This window comes from Topomyia yanbarensis, unplaced genomic scaffold (assembly GCF_030247195.1).
Source record: "Topomyia yanbarensis strain Yona2022 unplaced genomic scaffold, ASM3024719v1 HiC_scaffold_4, whole genome shotgun sequence".
In the NCBI taxonomy this organism is placed as follows: Eukaryota; Metazoa; Arthropoda; class Insecta; order Diptera; family Culicidae; genus Topomyia; species Topomyia yanbarensis.
Genome location: NW_026683602.1, coordinates 1,520,968 through 1,540,743, shown reverse-complemented (window position 1 = coordinate 1,540,743; position 19,776 = coordinate 1,520,968). Strand labels below are relative to the sequence as shown.

The following is a 19,776-nucleotide window of genomic DNA, read 5'->3' as shown; positions in this document are numbered from 1 at the left end:
TTCGACCGTGAGCAACATGGATGCAGTACCGATGACGACATGGACGTGAACGCAGACGCGAGAGAAGACGGACCGATTGACGTCCAAGGTGCGGTAGACAACGCACCTAATGTTTCACCGCCAAGGAAGAGGATCTCATCACGCAGCAGTAAGATGCGTCAACAAGACCCGACGGACAGGCTCTAACGTTTTTTTTTTTTTTTTCTATTTTTACATCTTGTAAAAACACTAATGATTAACGGCTCCTTTGTGCGTTAGCATTGAGCTGTGTCAAATACATTAAAGGGGATTAATCTAGACCATAAGCATTGGGGTATTATTGGCTAACCGTTTACGTGGGATGTGCATATTGCAATTGTGCAATTCGACCAAAAAACTCAAAATGTCCTCCACTGTACTTGTTTTCCAAAATCATGAACTTTGACATGCTGCAAGATGGGTTTTATGACAGGTTTAAAAGTGCCCTCTTTGTCGGAGGAACCAGGTTCCCGGAATAACCGGGGGTGTGCTCAATTCGACCAAAAACCATCAAAATGTCCTCCAGTGCAGTTGTTTTGTAAAATCATCATGGCATGTCGCTAGATGGATTTTATAATCGGCTTTAAAGTGTCCTCTTTTCCGGAGAAACCAGGTTCCCGGAGTACCCTGGGATGTGACCATTTCGACCAAAAACCCTCAGAATGGTTGCTAGTGCATTTGATTTGCAAAATCATAAAGTTTTATGTGTCGCCAGACGGGTTTGAAAACCGGTATGAATGTTCTTCGTTTGTCGGAAAGTGGGGTAACTGCAGTGATTTCCGGGAAGATGGTCTTGGTTCCTAAAACTAGACAAATGTTGTGATCGTTTCTAAAAAACGTTTGGCTGAACCGTGGCGGAGTGCCATTATTTTGAAATTTAATATTTTTAATGAAATGGGGATTGGGGACGTAAGAGTTAATTGCGAAATCCACGCAAAAAACTGCAACATTTAAAAGGACTTAGAATTTTTCAGGAAAAAGTAAGTCTTTGGCATTCAAAAGGACTTAGAATATTTTTGCGAATATCCGTGCAAAAAAAAACTTTTGAAAATATAAGTCTTAACGCGATTTTTCTTACGCGGTACGTGTTTCCCGCGTAAAAAAAACCCGTGTGTATATCTGAGTGTTAGGCCTATCATTTCAAATTGGTTCGGATAATACTGGTTCAACCATTTCTGAGAAACACGAATAAGTTTGCCACATACAGGCACACACGCACAGACATTGACCCAAATTGTCGGGGTGAGTCGATCGGTATATAAGACACAACACTCTGGGCCTCGGAATTCTATTCATTTCTTTAACAAGAAATGCAACAAAAAATCGCTTGAAGGACACGCTAACGCTTTGTGCCATGTCGCATAAACAGACCAAGTAGAAGAAAAAAATTGACAATTGGGTATCCTATCTAATCATCTCCCATTGCCATAAATGCAAAACCCCCGGAATTGTCACGTTGAACAATAAAGGAAACGCCTACTACGATTGCAGATTGCAGAGCTCGCGTACGTTCACATTTGCAACAACACAGCATCACGGCACACACTCCTACTAGTCCGTGAATGTCCGCTTTCGGTAACGTTATTGAAATCGTTGAGATAAATAAACGGTTTTCCAAAAAGTTGGTAATTGGAAATATATAAGCTCTTACGGCGGATAAAATAATGTGCAACGGATTATTCTCGTAAATTATGCCATAATTACACTAAACACGGTAGGTGATCAGTGCGTCTATCTTATTATTAGTGAAAATTGGGAATTTAGCTGCATACCATACAAAACATAACTAATCGTAATTCCTATTCCCAGCAAAGGTTCTGGACAACGGTATAGCTTCCTTCTGATCGACTGTCTGTGCTTTTCCGAAGGAGACGCGATGATAATTTTTCGTCATAGCACATTGTGCAATTTAGCGTGAAAACTTACTGTAAATAAAACACACAAAAACCTGAAAATTTAGAAGCATAGGTTTCGGTCAGTTTTATTGACAAATTCAGTTGAAGCAAACAATCAGCACACATTATACTTGGGTAATATACATTTTTCGATGTTTTTCAGCATTAATTATCAATTGCGCCAAATCAATTCGTCGCCTCAAAATTCTGGCGAATGGCGCGTTTCTAATGAAACGTACAATATTAGGTGCCGATCATGCGTTAGCAGCAAACAATAGATAAATTTCTTCTAATTGTTTTCGCCGATGATTTCAATGACGCCCGCTCGGCAAATGTATACATTCTTAGGAGCTAGCCTAGTATGTGTAAGTCGTGCACAGGATGACTTGTCAAATTCTTTGTGTTTACAGGTACTCTGTAAATTTTTGACTGGGGTAAGCAATGACAACCAGAAAAAGCACGCCTCCGTTTCCTTATCAGAACGTTTTACGACAGTTATAAGCACCGATCAGTTGTGAGGCAATCATCAGTACTGTGTGAGAATGGTTTGGACAAGACCAACGAATTCGGCCTTTCCCTCCGTTTGGCATACCTTTAGGGCAAAGGATGTTGACAGTGACCAATTGATTACATACCGCGTTCAGGATCTAACCGAGGATCGCTTCGAGGATATGGTGCAGCACTTTCTGGACAACTTCATTGAGGAAGAACCGATCTGCGTGAGTAAGGGAGTTGCCAAGGATGCTACCGCTCGAGAGGCAGCCATTAAACTATGGAGAAAGGTTTTGAGGGAAAAGATGACTCTTGTTTGCTACAAGGAAGGATCGGATGAAATCATTGGAGCTAATATCGTCACCGTGAAGACCTCGGACGAAGTTTACACTATTGATATTGTAAGTAATATCCGCTGCAATCGATGATCGAACATAAAAACTTTAATATTTTCCCGTTCAGTTAAAAAGTGCCGAACAGGGTGATGTTCGGGTAATCGTCGAGTATGTAACGAAACAGTTTGATGCTCTCGAGCATTACGGCGTAGATCATCGCATGGTCGCGTACGGTTTAACCGTCGATAGGCGCTACCGGGGCCGTGGGATTGCAACGGAGATCCTGAAGGCTCGTGTTCCAATGTGTAAGGCACTCGGTATAAAACTGGCGGCGCATCCGTTTTCCGCACTCGGATCACAGAAGGCGGCGAGCAACGCGGGATACAGAACAGACTATGAGATAACGTAAGTCACGCGGAGTGCTTCGATCGTTGAAGGGAGGGGAGTTTTGTTCAAAAATTTTGTTTTTCAGCTATGACGATCTTGCCAAATTGGGACCGAAGTATACGCTGTTGAACATTCCGTCGAAAAGTATAAAACTGATGAGTTTATTCATCGAATAGAAAGAGGAAGGTGTTTACTTACGCACGCAATCTCAATACAGGATTTTGCGGAAGCCTTTTAATGTCAGTATCATTGTATCGACTAGCATAGACAGGTACGTGTATTTCGATTACGACTTGTGATCTCCACTACCGTTGTTTTGCTATTTTTTAAACATGACTATTTTTCTTTAAATAAAGTATTCAAAATTTAGTTTGGATTGCACGGAATTAAATTATGATTATCATCTCTATCACGCAAAATACAATCACAGATGACATTCGTTACATGTACATTGGGATCTCGCGTTTTACACACTTTCTAGTTGCCTATGTCCGGAAGAGAGCATTGCATGAAACTTTAACCTCACTTTTGGCAGTTGTGAGAATTTGTTTACTTGGGCTTATATATTTTTGAAGTAGAATACTTCTAACGTTTCAATATGGGGTCCCGTTTCAAAAATTTCAGTTGAGAAATTTTCCCAGGTTTGAAATGCGAGTATCTTCCGTTCTACTGGACGAAATCGCAATATTTTTGCACTATCTGATCGGAAATTTGTGCACGTATATCGTATTAAATTTCGGAATTACTGCGACTACTATAAATAAACCAAAACAAGGATTTTCAGAAAATCCTTCGGAAACAGCGAGGAAAATGCGCAATTTGTCAGCATATCCCACGCAGAGCCGTCAAAAAGGAGCATGTAAGCGTTTCATTACATACGGGAATGTTATATATACAGGTCACGCGAGCTTGTTTTGTATCAGTGGGTGCTCGCTTACCACACGAGCAACATGCTCGTCCGGACGGTACAATGAGCGGTATCGTGTTTGCGTTCCCGTACCAAGCGTCATCGCCAGGTTCTTCGTGATAAAATCCAGGGAATCACCAAATCTGCCAGTCGGCGTCTGGCTCGTCGTGGTGATGTAAAATGCATCTCCAATTTAATCTACGAATGCTGATGGTGTGCAGAAAAATGTCATCCGAGATGCCGTGACCTACACTGAACACGCCAAGCGCAAAACCGCAATGAATGTCGTCTATACTCTGAAGCGGCAGGGACGCACTTTGTATGGATTTGGAAGTTGAAAAGGTAGAACTCACTTGTATCATTATAAAAAGGCCCTTTTCAGGGCCACCAAAATCATTTCAAAGAATGAGTTTGCATTTTCTGTTTCATGGACTGTTTCTCCCTGGAGAGCTATTTGGGTTAAACCCTAAATTATGATTTATTTCAGTACGCAAATTGCAAATATGGTCAGAAACAAACTGGAGTGAAGTGAATTTTTACTAGGCGCATTCAAAAAAGGTTTCAATTCTCAAACATTTTACAAAGGTGCCGTATTACATTACTCTCTTTACCCTTAGTGTTCGATAATCTCCGTAGTGGAAACACAATTTCAATTTTGTTCTTTTTCAAAAATATGTGGTCGACCAACCAAGGGGTGGAGCTACGACGAACACATATTGAGGACAACACAAAAAAGGACGAGCTTACGTTGTGCTGTAGTCAGGTATAAAAACTCAGCATGCTGTTGCTTACGCTCAGTTCGTTTCCAGCATCAGCATGCAGCAGTTCGTTTGCAGCATGTTCCGCAAAATTCAAACCGCCGTCCATTTGCTGCTGTCACAGAAGAGTTGGCCAAGCACGCCGTCTTCGATGGCACCAAAACTGTTACCATATACACCAGCACCAAGTAAATTTCGAAAACTGCCCAAAGAAAAGGCCCTTTTCAGGGCCATCAATTTATCGACAAAGAATGAAATTGAAGTTTTGTTATTACAAGCATCAGCTTGTCAAGAGCGTTGGATGGTAAGTGAGCCACTTGTGAACAATACCGTCGCTTTCACGAGAATGGCACAAAATGAAAAGTTATTTGTGACAGTTTAGTGTAATGATTCAATTTACAAAAATCGAACGTTTCGATATAGGGGCTCCGTTTCAAAATTTTCGGCCAGAATGCTGCCTGTTTTTTCAAACGTGAAAATCTGCTGTTGTATTGAATGAAAACCTTCGATTTTTGCGCTGATTGGAAATAGTTGTGACTAATTCTGTAGAATGTACAATTACTGAAAATAACGGATTTTGTGAAAGCAGTGGTTGGTCCATACAATTCGATTCCAAGCCAGACTAGTTTTCGTTGGAAGGTCCACCTCTGACAATAGAAGTAAACTATTTTACTATGAATTCAACTACAACTTCCTTGAAAAGCTAAAAGCTAAAAAACTTTTGGGAAAAACGCGCAAACCTAAATTTTTCACTATAATGGAAACTGCCTGTGCCCAGCCGCACAGCATCATCAAGATTGATAGTAATTCAAGCCGGGAGGAAAGAGGTTGTAAGGCAATGAAAAACGAAAATTTCATTTATATCTTACTGGAATATAATTGGCTGGTCCTGAAAAGAACTTGTTGGTTTGTGGTTTATTTTGGGTCACAATTTAGGCCTGCTCGATTGCTGATAGCTGTGAATTTCTCGCAGGGCGACAGTTTCTGTTCAGTAGTGATGAGGCTTCCTAACGCCAACCGTGACTGGGGCACTTTTACACGGCCTTCGTTGCTTACTGCTTGCGGGGAGGCTTTCCTCCGGTGGACTTACGAGCGGTATGTTTGGTACGGGCCATTTATCAACAAAGAATCGAATTGAAATTTTGTTATTACAAGCATCCGAAAGTAGCTTGCCAAGAGCGTTCGATGGCAAGTGAGCTACTTGTGAACAATATCGTAGATTTCATGTAGAATGACATAAAATAAAAAGTTATCATTTGTGTGTTTGTTTACAGTTTCGTGTTTACTAGGCGCATTCAAAAACGGTTTCAATTCTCAAACATTTTACCAAAGTGCCGTATTACATTACTCTTTTTACCCTGAGTGTTCGATAACCTCCGTATTGGAAACACAATTTCAATTTTGTTCTTTATCAAAAATATGTGGTCGACCAACCAAGGGGTGGAGCTACGACGAACACATATTGAGGACAACACAAAAAAGGACGAGCTTACATTGTGCTGTAGTCAGGTATAAAAACTCAGCATGCTGTTGTTCACGATCAGTTCGCTTGCAGCATCAGCATGCAGCAGTTCGTTTGCAGCGTCTCCCGCAAAATTCAAACCACCGTCCATTTGCTGCTGTCAGAAGAGTTGGCCAAGCACGCCGTCTTCGATGGCACCAAAACTGTTACCATATACACCAGCACCAAGTAAATTTCGAAAACTGCCCAAAGAAAAGGCCCTTTTCAGGGCCATCAATTTATCGACAAAGAATCGAATTGAAATTTTATTACAAGCATCAGAAAGTGGCTTGCCAAGAGCGTTGGATGGTAAGTGAGCTACTTGTGAACAATATCGTCGCTTTCAAGTAGAATGGCACAAAATAAAAAAGTTATTTGTGTGATTTGTAGACAGGTTAGTGTAATGATTCAATTTACAAAAATCGAACGTTTTCTAACATTTCGATATAGGTGCTCCGTTTCAAAATTTTCGGCCAGAATGTTGCCTGTTTTTCTAAAAGTGAAAATCTGCTATTGTACTGAATGAAAATCTTCGATTTTTGCGCTGATTGGAAATAGTTGTGACTAATTCTGTAGAATGTACAATTACTGAAAATAACAGATTTTGTGAAAGCAGTGGTTGGTCCATACAATTCGATTCCAAGCGAGCCAGACTAGTTTTCGTTGGAAGGTCCATCTCTGACAACAGAAATAAACTATTTTATTTTGAATTCAACTACAACTTCCTTGAAAACAGCACAGCTAAAAAACTTTAGGGAAAAACGCGAAAACCTAAATTTTCCACTATAATAAAAACTAGTGCCCCCGCCGCACAGCATCATCAAGATTGATAGTTATTCAAGCCGGGTGGAAAGGGGGTGGGAGGTTGTAAGGCAATGGAAAATTTCATTTATAATAATAATACTTTATAATTGGCTGGTCCTGAAAACAACTTGTTGGTTTGTGGTTTATTTTGGGTCACAATTTAGGCCCGCTCGATTTCTGATAGCTGTGAATTTTTCGCAGGGCGACTGTTTCTGTTCGGTAGCGATGGGGCTTCTTAACGCTAACCGTGACTGGGGCACTTTTACACGGCCTTCGTTGCCAACCCTGTCAAGGACGACGTCTCTGTACAGCCAGCATCACTGCCATGAAAGGCAAAACATTGATTTTGAGCCGAATGATTAGAAGCTGTATTTAGTTACAAAATGTCGATTAAATTAAATTATTAAATCATCCCACAAGATGCAAAACGTCGTGTGAAATGCTTGAATATCGAGCATAGTGCCGAACATAATTCTTTGGGGCTTTATAGCTATAACGCCCCATATATGTCGGTCGCTGTCAAACTCCATATGATGGTATAGGGTTGCCAGGGAGTTGTTGCCAACTGCTTGCGGGGAGCCTTTCCTCCGGTGGACTTACGGTTTGTTTGGTACAGGTCATGTGGCGAAAAATGCTGATCTGCTACTTCTCTGATGCTGGTAGTAGGACGACGGTCAAACGCTCGTTTGCGTGCCTTCATTCATAAAAGCTCAACAATATTTTCAAAGAATGTTGCAAATTGTCAACTTGATAATTCCAAAAATACTCCAAATAAACTATGAATGTGCTAAAGTCGACAAAATCGCATAGAAATTGCTTATTCCAGAGCAGAATTTACCGGTCTAAAGTGTATTCTACTTCACTCCGGTTATGTCTCTGACATTACCCACCCATCTTTTTTTATTCCACCATAGTACACGAATCTGTTTCGTTGGAATCGCTTTAGAATTCTAACATCCTGAAAAACAAGCTCGCTGAATTGTCATTTTTGTCTTCAGAGATGTCATCGTGCAATATTCCATTAGATGTTAGACATCCTTTGTTGACAAACTTTCTTACACAGCGACTTGTCGGCCTCGTTGGTTTTAGACGGATGAACGTTTAAAACTGGAGAAGATCATAGCAAGCTGAAAAAGTATCCCGAGCTTATGTTGTTTATACCCGAGGCTAAAACTGACTTAGTTTCGGACCTAACTGCTGTTAAACCGTATGTTTGAAGCTCAACTCGAGCCTAGGTTATGCACCATTCAACTGAAAATCGAGTTGGGTTCTAACCTGAAATATATTTCTGCCTAGCTGTTTTGCGAGGAACCCAACTTAGTTCCATCAAAAACGTTTGTTTGAAGCAACTGACATGACTTCGTTTCTAGGTTCTAATACGAAAACGACATTAGTTTTAACAATTTTCCACAATTGTCAAAACAATCGACTTCCAAGTCATTGCATACTTTACGCTGACGTCACAAATGAACTCAAGTGTTCATTTTTAACAGTTCGCTTGTACTGTTCACATGGACTTAGAGAAATTCTTTACGAATTGCTTCGAGCGGATCTAGTCGTCCACAATTTTTTTCTAAGTCCATGTAAACAGTACAAGCGAGCTGTCAAGAAAAGTGAGGTTAACTGTGCCAGTAAAGAACCTAATACCAGTTACAGTTCGCATTCGATCCAGCCAAGTGCCGCCTGCACACTTGATCTCATCCGGTGGGATCCAGTTACTGTCAGGTGCGCCGCCGACACGATAGTTCAAACAGCCGCGCGCAAAAAGTGTCGAAAGAAACACCATTTTTCCCGGACAGCATTCGGGAAACGGGCCACCGAAGTCAGTGACCGCGGAAAGTTCAACCGCGTGTGCGAAATTCCAGAAGAGTTGAAATAGGATCGCTCACTGGAAACAATGGAGCACCGGACTCTTTCCGTGCACCGCCACCGTCGTCGTGGTGTGCTTATCAATGATTTTTTTTCCTTCGGAAATCACGCGACCATAGTATGAAACATAACCTCAAATGCGCGTGCTCGTCCAGTCCGGTTCCTATTTCAACTGGTCGGTGGTAGCCACAGGGAATGAGAAACAGCAAATAATATGGCACTAAATCGAAACGAAAAGCCGCGGTTCCGAGCCCCGGAAAGCCGGACAGTGCCATAAAAGCATGAACCCGCTGGAGAAGAAATAAAAAAAAGGTTTTGTAGAAAAGTATGTGTTCGGGGAGAGCTGTCCAAACGGAACGTTGTTCCGTTTAGTCGACGTTGCTGGCCGAACTGTATTGCATACTTGGTGTTATTTGTAGCGTTTAGGGCTAGATGTTAAATTCTTTTGTATCGGTCGTTCAAAAAGGCGTTCTGTTTTGTGTATTGCTTTCGGGACTGTAGTGCGATGCGAAAAACCTAGAGGGATGGGTTCAACGTTCCGGAACGACTGTGAGGGAGCACTTTTTTGTGTCCTTCATTGTTCGGTACTTTTTCCAGGGTTGGTGCAGGTTAAGTACGATATATTCAATTAATATTCAGCAGAAACAAAAAACGGCCACAGCAACGATTCAAAGATTCGGCACATTTTCGGCTAACAGAAATCCAATCAGAGAGGATAAGCCGGAGATCCGATAAATATAATAAGGATAATTCCTAAAACGGCAAACGGGTAAATGGTACTTAACAGGAGCATCAAACTACTGAGCCGATTGAACTTGGAACGAATGGTAAAAACTGACCAACTGATATTGAAATCAATGGAACGAGAGACTGAGAAAATGCGTAAAACTTCTTTGCTCCATTGAGAGAGGAAAATTTATTTCGCTGATAGTTCTCTCATATTTTAAATACTTCAAGGTGGTGCGGTGAGAACGAGTGACCGCTGCTGTGGCACTCGTTTATATTTCAAACGGTCAAAATTTCTCGAGTACTTTTTCAAATGGACGTAAGTAACATTGAGAGCCTCTCTTTGTTTACTTTCTCTTTCGTTTATTACGACGTCATTACAACACTTTGTACTAATTTTCCAGTACATATCGAAAGCCGACGGTTTTTACTACAATATTATGCAAAGAGTAGAGCAGTAAATGTTGAAATGGCCGAGTAATGAACAGAAGAGAAAGACCTCAAAGAGAATCTCTCATTGTTACTTACGTCCATTTGAAGAAGTACTCGAGATTTGATTTAATATATTTAATAAGAAGTTTACTGCCTAGAAACAGTTGCTGCTGATCTGCTGATCTCAGTAAGCTTTGGACTGAATTGGTCGAGAAATCAAAAGTAAAAAAAATCGTGGAATGCTTTTTTTGTTAGTTTATTCTTTGCGAGGATTTTTTTTTGGCATCGCGCACTGAGATTTCGTGTTGTACAAATTTTGACCAGTAAAATTACTTCACAGTTTAGTCAAAACCTTTTTTCACTCAAATAGTGTCAGCCTTTCCCCACATCATTCCATCGAATAACTCATCAGCTTAAAACTCTTCGACTGTACGCCGGGTAATGCGTATTTAGGTCCCATAGCGGCAAGCTCGTCATATCTGAAAAAAATACAATTATCGTACACTTACTTCTCCCCGATATCGATCGAAGCATTTCACGTGACTCACGTTATCTCATAGTCTGTCCTGTATCCCGCATTGATGGCCGCTCTCTGTGATCCGATTGCGGAGAATGGGTGTGCCGCCAGCTTAATCCCGAGCGCCTTACACATCGGCACTCGTGCCTTTATAATCTCTGTGGCAATTCCCCGACCACGGTAGCGCTTATTCACGGTCAGACCATAAGCGATCATCCGGTGATCTACACCATAATGCTTGAAGACGTCGAATTGATTCGATACATACTCAAGAATTGCCCGTAAATCGCCTTGCTCGTCATACGGTAACTGATTACAGAAAATACGTTGATATTACCTCTGAATATATTTGTACACAAGTTTTTACTTACAGTATCACCATCGTAATCTTCATCCAAGCTTTTCACGAGCAGAATATTCGCTCCAACAATTTCATCCGATCCTTCCCGGTAGCAAACGAGAGTCATCTTTTCCTCCAAACCCTTCCTCCAGAGCTGAATCGTGGCTTCTCGTAGTGTTGCATTCTTTGAAGTTCCTTTGCTCACGGAACACGGTTCTTCCTCTATAAAGTGGTTCAGAAAATGTTGAATCATGTCCTCGTAGCGATCCTCGGTCAGATCCTGAACGCGATATGTAACCAGACGATCACTGTCGACATCCTTCGCCTTGAAGGTATGCCAAACTGTAGGAATGGGCGGGCTCGGTGGTCTTGTCCATACCATTTTCAAGCAGTGTACTGATCCTGTCAACACGATCGGTGTCCATTTATATCAGCCGCAAGTGGAATGATAACGGGTTATATTTTGTCCTATCACTGTTGTTCAGCCTAAATTATTCCAGCAAGACTACTCTGCATAAATGCGTGGCTGATAAACAGGCAGCACGACACAATCACGTTTCCCAGTTATAACCTATCATCGTGATTGCGGCGATAGTAAGGTTTCACGTGAGAACGATAGCAAGGTTAGCACAATCCGGGCGTGATAATGACCGGCCTACTGCGATAACAGCTGTGTGCCAAATTTGAAACTCATCGTGCTTACGTGATGCCGTCGGTATCCTTTTCGTCTCTCACAGCACTCGCAACTGTGCGTTGCTTTTCGGACTGCTATTGTATTGAGCTTGATGTTTAAAATACGCACACTGAGATCTCGTTTGTTTACACTGGCGTCTTTTCATAACGACGCAATGCAGAAGTCGTTTGTTATCTTCCATATTTCCAATGTAAATAATTTGTTTACCTCCGAGTTAAAACGTTCGAAGTAAAAGTTTTTTTTTATGCCAAAAATGTCTTACTTCACTATCTGGGGCTAGGTGTCATTCTAAAATCTAAAATATTCCTATGTAACGAAACTATATAATGTTTGCACGCTTATAACTCCCCTATTACTAGATGGATTTTAATCATTTATACATCAGGTGATTGAGAATCGCCTAACTTGAACAACAACTTAATATTTGTTCATTAAAAGTAGTCTATTGAAAGTCGGTAGATTTGGAGAGTTCACACAAAAGGAAAAATTACCATTCATGAGCTATTTCAAGCAGAGCCGTTAATAGGAAGCAATTAAATAACTCAATCAAATACGGCAGATAAGGGGCGAACATAGCCGCACATAGGATTAAAGATCCTTCTAAAGAGATTTTTCTAACCCAAAACGAGGCTAATGACTAAGGTTAAAACCTCTATAATAATGAAAACGACGGATAAATAGAGATGCGGCCCGCTTTAATCATTCGTTGTTCGCATACGAAACAAGCAACATCATGACTATAACGAACGAGCTAAATCGAAAAGTGTTCTAAAAATTGCCCCCACCATCAGACGTGTTAAGAAGCCACACTATAACTGTTTATAGCAAAAATTCTCCAGCGTGCGTTGAAACGTCGTAGAAGCCACAGGTATTTTGCCGCCGGTGGCCCGCTCGTTAGTTTTTAGAAGGAACGCTCCTCGCTGACAGTAGCCAACGAAAAGCGCTCTGAAAATTGCCTCCGTCAACAGGCGCGTTACTGGCAAGAAAATGGCGAATTGCAAAAATATCCCAACCCCAACAAACGTTTCGTATAAGCATTCCAAAACCAATATCGTATTAATTTTAATTACAATGCTCTCTCAACAGGTTCATTACTTTCTATAATAATTTCTGAAAAGTGTGATGAAACTATAACATTTTGAATGGAGATGCATGAGTAAAGATGAACTATGACAATCTAATTAAACAAAAGTTCTTACCTGCATTAGTTTGAATCAGAAATGGGACCTTTACTGAGAAATGCTTCTATCGTTTCTGAATGTTTGACAGCTGAACATGCCGAGTTGTTTTCTAACGTTAATTATTGTCACTCTACTGAAAGGAATAAATAGATTTTTGCGCGATCTGTTTGAAAATATTCTCAACAATTGTGCAACGGATTCCGCAGAGAATACGATCACCATAAATTACGATATAAATGATTTTGTAAAAACAGTCATTAGCTTTGATTGGTGGTCTACTGTTTAACCCTTAAATGCGCAATGTTGTTTTAAAACAACATTGTAAAAACCATCTCAAAATTATCATAGTGACGTATTAAAACTGTGAGACAATTTTCAGAAAATTTGACAAAAATTGCTTTGCGCCTTTAAGGGTTAACTGAGGAGCGTAAATTTTATCTTATTTTATCGATTATCGATGAATCGTTTTTGAGACACGTAAAACCAATCGCCTTCAAGAAAAAAATTCTCCAGTTTGCGTTTGAACGTCGTAGAAGCCATAAGTATTTTGCCGCCGGTGACCCAACCGTTAGTCCCTGGAAGGAACGCCATTCTCGTAAGACTTTCAATTGAAATGTTTTGTAAAAAAAGTTTCCCAAGCATCGGGTTCTTTACTTTCTATTAGAATTTCCGAAACTGTAAACTAAGACTGTTCAATTGAAGTAAGATAGTGCAAATAATAATTTGAATCAGAAAAGTAGTTTCGCAGTGGGGGTCATTGTGTGAGGATTTATCGGCCGAACTCATAATCGAGCATAGGCTAAATAATTAATTAAAAAATGTGATATGGAGAAAATTACTCTCTTCTACCATTTGAATCATACACAAATTAAGTATTAGATTCACGATCCACGCGTGATTATTCACTCACGATTATGTGAATGGCTACACGGTTATAAAATCGAATTTATGCACGAAAAGTTATATACACACAAGCGCACGCGACAAACATGTTAACATACAAACGCTCCAACCCTTCGCGATTATCCACGCACACCTACGCCCGCGATCTCACATACAGGATAACGCCGCGAGGACAAAGTGAATGTATCAAGACCCTCGACCCTTTCAGCTTAGGTGCATGCGTTCAGTTGGACCAGTAAAAAATGACGCTCATATCCACTAGACAACACGTTCCATGATGACATGACCGGGAGCTCTAGTGAATGAAATAACTCACTCTCTTCCAGCATCTGAGGCGTAAATCGAAAATAAGTATCAGATTCACGGTTCGCGCGCGATCACCCAAGAAGACATACAAATTTGCGAATGGACACACGGCTACAAAATCGAATTAATGCAGGCGAAGCTACATATACACGACATAGAAACCACAAATTGAACACGTTAACATACAAACGCTCGAGCCTTTCGCGATGAATGCCCATCGTCCTCATTTGTCATTATCCGGTTGCGCATGTTACTGACTGTCTTCCAAAATTGCGCTAATAACCTCTCTTTTGTGCTTTAATGAGGTTTTCTAGCCTGCGCAGAAATGAAATATATTCGACATAAAATTCCTGCTTTTTTCATGCAATTCCGTGCACTTTTTGTTCCAATTTCGATTTGACAGGCATGTTTGAAAGATGTTGTAGGGGATACGCCTAGTTTGAGCTTTAACTGCACTCTCGTAAATAGGCTGACGAGGAAATTATACTCGTCCAATGGTGGTGATATTTCAGCAGACTTAATTCTCTCTGCTACCGTTTCCGCATATTTCTTGCAATCACTGGAGACTGGACACGGTCCATTGGAAATAGAAATAGCGATCGGCAAATGAACAACGCTCCAAGTTCAATCGAGCAACAATGAGTTCGATCATACAGACAAATTCAACCGGTTTTCTCGAGCTGGAGATGATGGGACTCTTGTGGCTTCCTTAAGAAGACAAGGGGGTTGATTCTGCAGGAGTAGCATTTTCGGATTCTCGAAAGTACTCCTCCATGATGGTCGTCCGTATCTAGTTGAATAATGTTGAAGTCACGAAAACTCATAATATAATCGGGTCAAAGCCATGTGTCTGACATTGCGAAAATGTCACAATTTGGGCGATCCAGAAGTTGTTTGAATGTGTCTAATTTCGGGATAAAACTCCTACTGCTCCATTGTATAATGACGGTGTCCTTAACACTGTTAGGGACGATCCATAAATGACGTAGCATTTTTGAGTGATTTTTAACACCTCCGTCCCGCATCGTAGCATTTCGTCACAAACCTCTAAATACCACTCCCTGGTAATCACATAGCTTGACGGTAACTCTCCCCCCACTCGTCCCCGTAAAAAAACGATGTTAGATGAAACGGGTAAGATTGTCGTGACATCAGATCAACCCCTATTCCGCTTTAAAAGGGCTACGTAGAAAGACATGACCCTCTACCCCGCTGTCGTCACACGTCATCACAAAATATAAAACTCCACCTCCCTCATATAATGCTACGTCATTTATGGACGGTCCTTATTAGACGACGGCACTTCTCTTCCTTTTGATCCAAAGAATAGGAATATAATCGTTGTCTCCTTCCGAGCTACATTCACCCTCGTCAGAGAAATCCAAGAATGTGTTTTCCAATGGAATTTCAGTATTTCCGCGAATGTGCGTGTGGATTACTCTTTTGTGCGGCGCTTTAACTTATCCGAGCATAGTTTGTACGTCGGACACTCACGTGCAGAGTGGGGATTATCACCACAAAGAAAACATTTTTCAGTCTCCTTAAAGCACTATTTCCACCCATCCGATCCGATTCAGTGACGGTTCAGTACCGTGCACGACACCAATATTTAAATACGAGCATTCGCACTGCTCCGGCACGGCACCGTCCCGGACAAGGGTGAATGCTCGTATTTGATGTGTATGAAAGAATATTGTTGAATATTGGATCGTATAGGTGCAAATTCGGCTTTATGCATGAGTCATCCTTGTGTGCGACGAGAACTTTATTGTAACAGAACGTTTTTGTGTGCCCCAGCTGTGCAATTAGTGCAGTTCATGACTCTGGGAACATATATACGAACTGGAAGTCGACGCTTGTCTAGCAGTATGTAACTAGGCAGAGCAGCCGAAATGAATTGGAAGAGCTGATAATTCTGAAAGCACCAATGCCTGATACCGAGTTGAATTATGTGGGAGATGGGAGATTTGGGCTTTTAAAGATGCCCGTAATCCTCAGAGATTTCTCGGTTAGCACACCGCCTATTTCGACGATGTTTGCCGGAATATATACTCTGTGTTCGATATTGAATCGTAGGTCATTTACTACTGCGCTAGCCTGATTTCAATCAGAAAGAAGGACGTAAAGTTTACACTAGCGAAATTAGCAGTTGGTCTTTGCTGATACCTTGGGTCTGAAGGAATTGATCCATATATCGACCGGCCGATCGATATATTGTCGGACACGTCAGGGAGGTGAGTTGGGGGAGAGGGTAGTTTTGTTTACACATGGAATCGTGTCTTGTTCAACAGGAATTTTATCTGGGTTAGAGATTTGGGGTGTCAGGGGAAGAGTAAGAGAAGAGCTCTGGGAGTTTTTTTTGAATTTTCTGCTTTGCACCGGATTATTCAGACGAAAAACTTGAGGAGGTGACATAATGATTCATATCGTCGTTCCTTTTTTGGAACGGTTGGAATCACGGTAAAAACCTTTTTCAAATATGTGAAAATATGAGAAAAGATAGTAGAGAGACAAAATAGAAAACAAGATATACTTTACTGGTGCCGGTGAATTGAATGCTGGTTCAGACGCTCTTCTACTGCTTATGGAACTTTATGGAATGCCTACCAATATACCAGTAGCATGACCAACGCTACCCACAGCAGCAAATTTCATCACCACTACTGTGCACTGCCTTACCGAATCGACGACGATCAATTGCGCGAGAAAAAAACTAACATAATGTTATCTTCACTACCGTTCAAACTGTCCCGAAAGAGGAATGTACCACGAACCAACTCATAGCGAACAGACGGAGACCGAAAACACGTCTATCGCCGTAGAGCCTACCCGAAGGAATGAGTAGCCGCTTTTGAGACGCTCATTTATTTTTTCAAAGGACCAAATGATCTCTGGATCTCAGTAAGCTTTGGACTGCACAGAATTCTTGAGCGTTTTTTCAAAACGTTATATCTGCAATGAGTTACTCTCTTTGTTTACTTTCTCTTTCGATTTTTACGGCGTCACTATAACACTTTTCACTTATTTTACAGTACAGATCGAAAGACGGTGGTTTTAACTAGCATATTATGCAAAGAGTTGAGGGATAAATGTTAAAGTGACCGAATTATTAACAGAAGAGAAAGTAAACAAAGAGAGTAACTCATTGCAGATATGACGTTTTGAAAAAACGCTCAAGAATTAGGTTTTATACCAACCGACGTAAACCCACAACATGAGCCGGATGAACAATTCTTGAGCGTTTTTTCAAAACGTCATATCTGCAATGAGTTACTCTCTTTGTTTACTTTCTCTTTCGATTTTTACGGCGTCACTATAACACTTTTCACTTATTTTACAGTACAGATCGAAAGACGGTGGTTTTAACTAGCATATTATGCAAAGAGTTGAGGGATAAATGTTAAAGTGACCGAATTATTAACAGAAGAGAAAGTAACCAAAGAGAGTAACTCATTGCAGATATGACGTTTTGAAAAAACGCTCAAGAATTCTCGGTGGTTTGTTTAGATAGGAGTTACGTGAGTTCGAATGTAACAGATGAGCACCCTTTGCACTCGCACTCACACAATTGACAAGGCAAACAAACCACCGAGAATTGTCAAACGTGAACTTCATTCATCATGAGTTCATTCGTGTCGTCATATTGTAGAACTCAATATTCTAGATATTCAACTTATATCATGAATGACGCACATAGTCAATTTCCATATTTGGAATAATTGTTAAATAATTGGTCGAGAAGCCAAAAGTAAAAAAAATACCCATGGAATACTTTTTTGTTAATTTTTTTGCGAGGATTTTTTTAATGTTGAGTACTGAGATTATATATTGCACAAATTTTAAGCAGTAAATCATTACTTCACAGTCTAGAATGGATTCCAAACTTTTTTTTTAATTTTAAGTGTTGAGCAACCTTTCCCTTCATCAATCATTCGATCGAATAACTCATTAGCTTCAAACTCTTCGACTGTATTCCGGGCAATGCGTATTTTGGTCCCAACGCGGCAAGCTCGTCAAATCTGAAAAATACAATTATCGTACACTTACTTCCCCGCTGTCGATAGAAGCATTTCACATGACTCACGTTATCTCATAGTCTGTCCTGTATCCCGCATTGATGGCTGCTTTCTGTGATCCGATTGCGGAGAACGGATGCGCCGCCAGCTTAATCCCGAACGCCTTACACATCGGAACTCGTGCCTTCAGAATCTCCGTGGCAATTCCCCGACCACGGTAGCGCTTGTTCACGGTCAGACCGTACGCGATCATCCGGTGATCTACACCGTAGTGTTTATGTACGTCAAACTGCTCCGATACATACTCAAGAATTGCCCGAAAATTGCCTTGTTCCTCACACGGTATCTGATTACAGAAAATACGTCGTTTTTAACTTTGAATAAATTTGTATAAGTCTCTACTTACAGTTTCGCCATCATAAACTTCATCCAAGCTTTTCACGAGCACAATGTTTGCTCCAACAATTTCATCCGATCCTTCCCGGTAGCAAACGAGAGTCATCTTTTCCTCAAACCCATTTCTCCAGAGTTGAATCATTCCTTCTCGTAGTGTTGCATTCGACGAAGCTCCTTTGCTCACGGAAAACGGTTCTTCCTCTATAAAGTGGTTCAAAAAATGTTGAATCATGTCCTCGTACCGATCCTCGGTCAGATCCTGAACGCGATATGTAACCAGACGATCACTGTCGACATCCTTCGCCTTGAAGGTATGCCAAACTGTAGGAATGGGCGGGTTCGGTGGTCTTGTCCATACCATTTTCAAGCAGTGTACTGATCCTTTCAGCGCGATCGGTGTCCCTTTATATCCGTCGCAAGTGGAATGATAACGGGTTGTTTTTGTCCTGTCACTGTTGTTCAGCCTAAATTATTCCAGTAAGACGTCTCGCATAAACGAAGGGTTTGTTTACCAACAGACAAAATTTTACTAGTCATCTGCATGAATGCGTGGTTGATAAGCAGGCAGCACGACACTATCACGTTTTCCAGTTATAACCTATCATCGTGATTGCGATGATAGCGAGGTTTCACGTGAGAACGATAGCAAGGTTAGCACACGCCAGACGTAATAATGACGAACCTACTGCGATATCAGCTGAGTGCCGAATTTGGAAGTCATCATGCGTACGCGAGTCTATCGATATCCCTTTCTTCTCTCAGAGCATTTGCAACTATGAGTTGCTGTTCAGACCGCCATTAGGTTCTTTACTGACACAGTTAACCTCACTTTTCTTGACAGTTCGCTTGTACTGCTGTTTACATGGACTTAGAAAAATTTGTGGACGACTAGATTCGCTCGAAGTAAATCGTAAAGAATTTTTTCTAAGTCCATGTAAACAGTACAAGCGCACTGTCAAAAATGAGCACTCAGTTCATTTGTGACGTCAGCGTAAAGTATTCAATTGAGATTGATGTTTAAAACACGCACCCTGAGATCTCGTTATGTTCACACTGCCGCCTTCCCATAACGACGCAACGCAGAAGTCGTTTGTAATCTTCCATATTCCCTGACCAAACAATTTGTTCACTTCCAAGTTAAAACGTTCGAAAAACCCGATAAGACAAAATAGAAGTAGGGTTAAGACCCAATTTTAGCCTTATTAGGGAGTTTTCATTAACTACGCGGCCTGCAATCGATGTAATGCGATGGCATCAGCATCTTTACTTTGATCCTAAAAATCAATGTGAAAAATAACC

At 41.0% G+C, this 19,776-nt stretch overlaps 3 protein-coding genes across 3 annotated transcripts; 1 reads left to right on the top strand and 2 right to left on the bottom strand.

The window, feature by feature from the left end:
- The first annotated feature begins 2,277 nt into the window (after positions 1 to 2,277).
- LOC131695448 (uncharacterized) lies at positions 2,278 to 3,518 on the top strand. The gene is made up of 4 exons (XM_058983961.1): positions 2,278 to 2,347; positions 2,409 to 2,806; positions 2,868 to 3,145; positions 3,213 to 3,518. The coding sequence occupies exons 2-4, from the start codon at positions 2,456 to 2,458 to the stop codon at positions 3,301 to 3,303; spliced, it is 720 nt and encodes a 239-aa protein (XP_058839944.1). The 5' UTR covers positions 2,278 to 2,347; positions 2,409 to 2,455; the 3' UTR covers positions 3,304 to 3,518.
- Positions 3,519 to 10,416: 6,898 nt separating this feature from the next.
- Positions 10,417 to 11,363, bottom strand: LOC131695482 (uncharacterized). The gene is made up of 3 exons (XM_058984011.1): positions 11,013 to 11,363; positions 10,673 to 10,950; positions 10,417 to 10,603 (listed from the first exon to the last, which is right to left on the bottom strand). The coding sequence occupies exons 1-3, from the start codon at positions 11,361 to 11,363 to the stop codon at positions 10,513 to 10,515; spliced, it is 720 nt and encodes a 239-aa protein (XP_058839994.1). The 3' UTR covers positions 10,417 to 10,512.
- Positions 11,364 to 17,866: 6,503 nt separating this feature from the next.
- Positions 17,867 to 18,944, bottom strand: LOC131695457 (uncharacterized). Its single transcript, XM_058983972.1, has 3 exons — positions 18,488 to 18,944; positions 18,150 to 18,427; positions 17,867 to 18,084 (listed from the first exon to the last, which is right to left on the bottom strand). Exons 1-3 carry the CDS (start codon positions 18,836 to 18,838, stop codon positions 17,994 to 17,996), a joined length of 720 nt encoding a protein of 239 aa, XP_058839955.1. The 5' UTR covers positions 18,839 to 18,944; the 3' UTR covers positions 17,867 to 17,993.
- Positions 18,945 to 19,776: the final 832 nt, after the last annotated feature.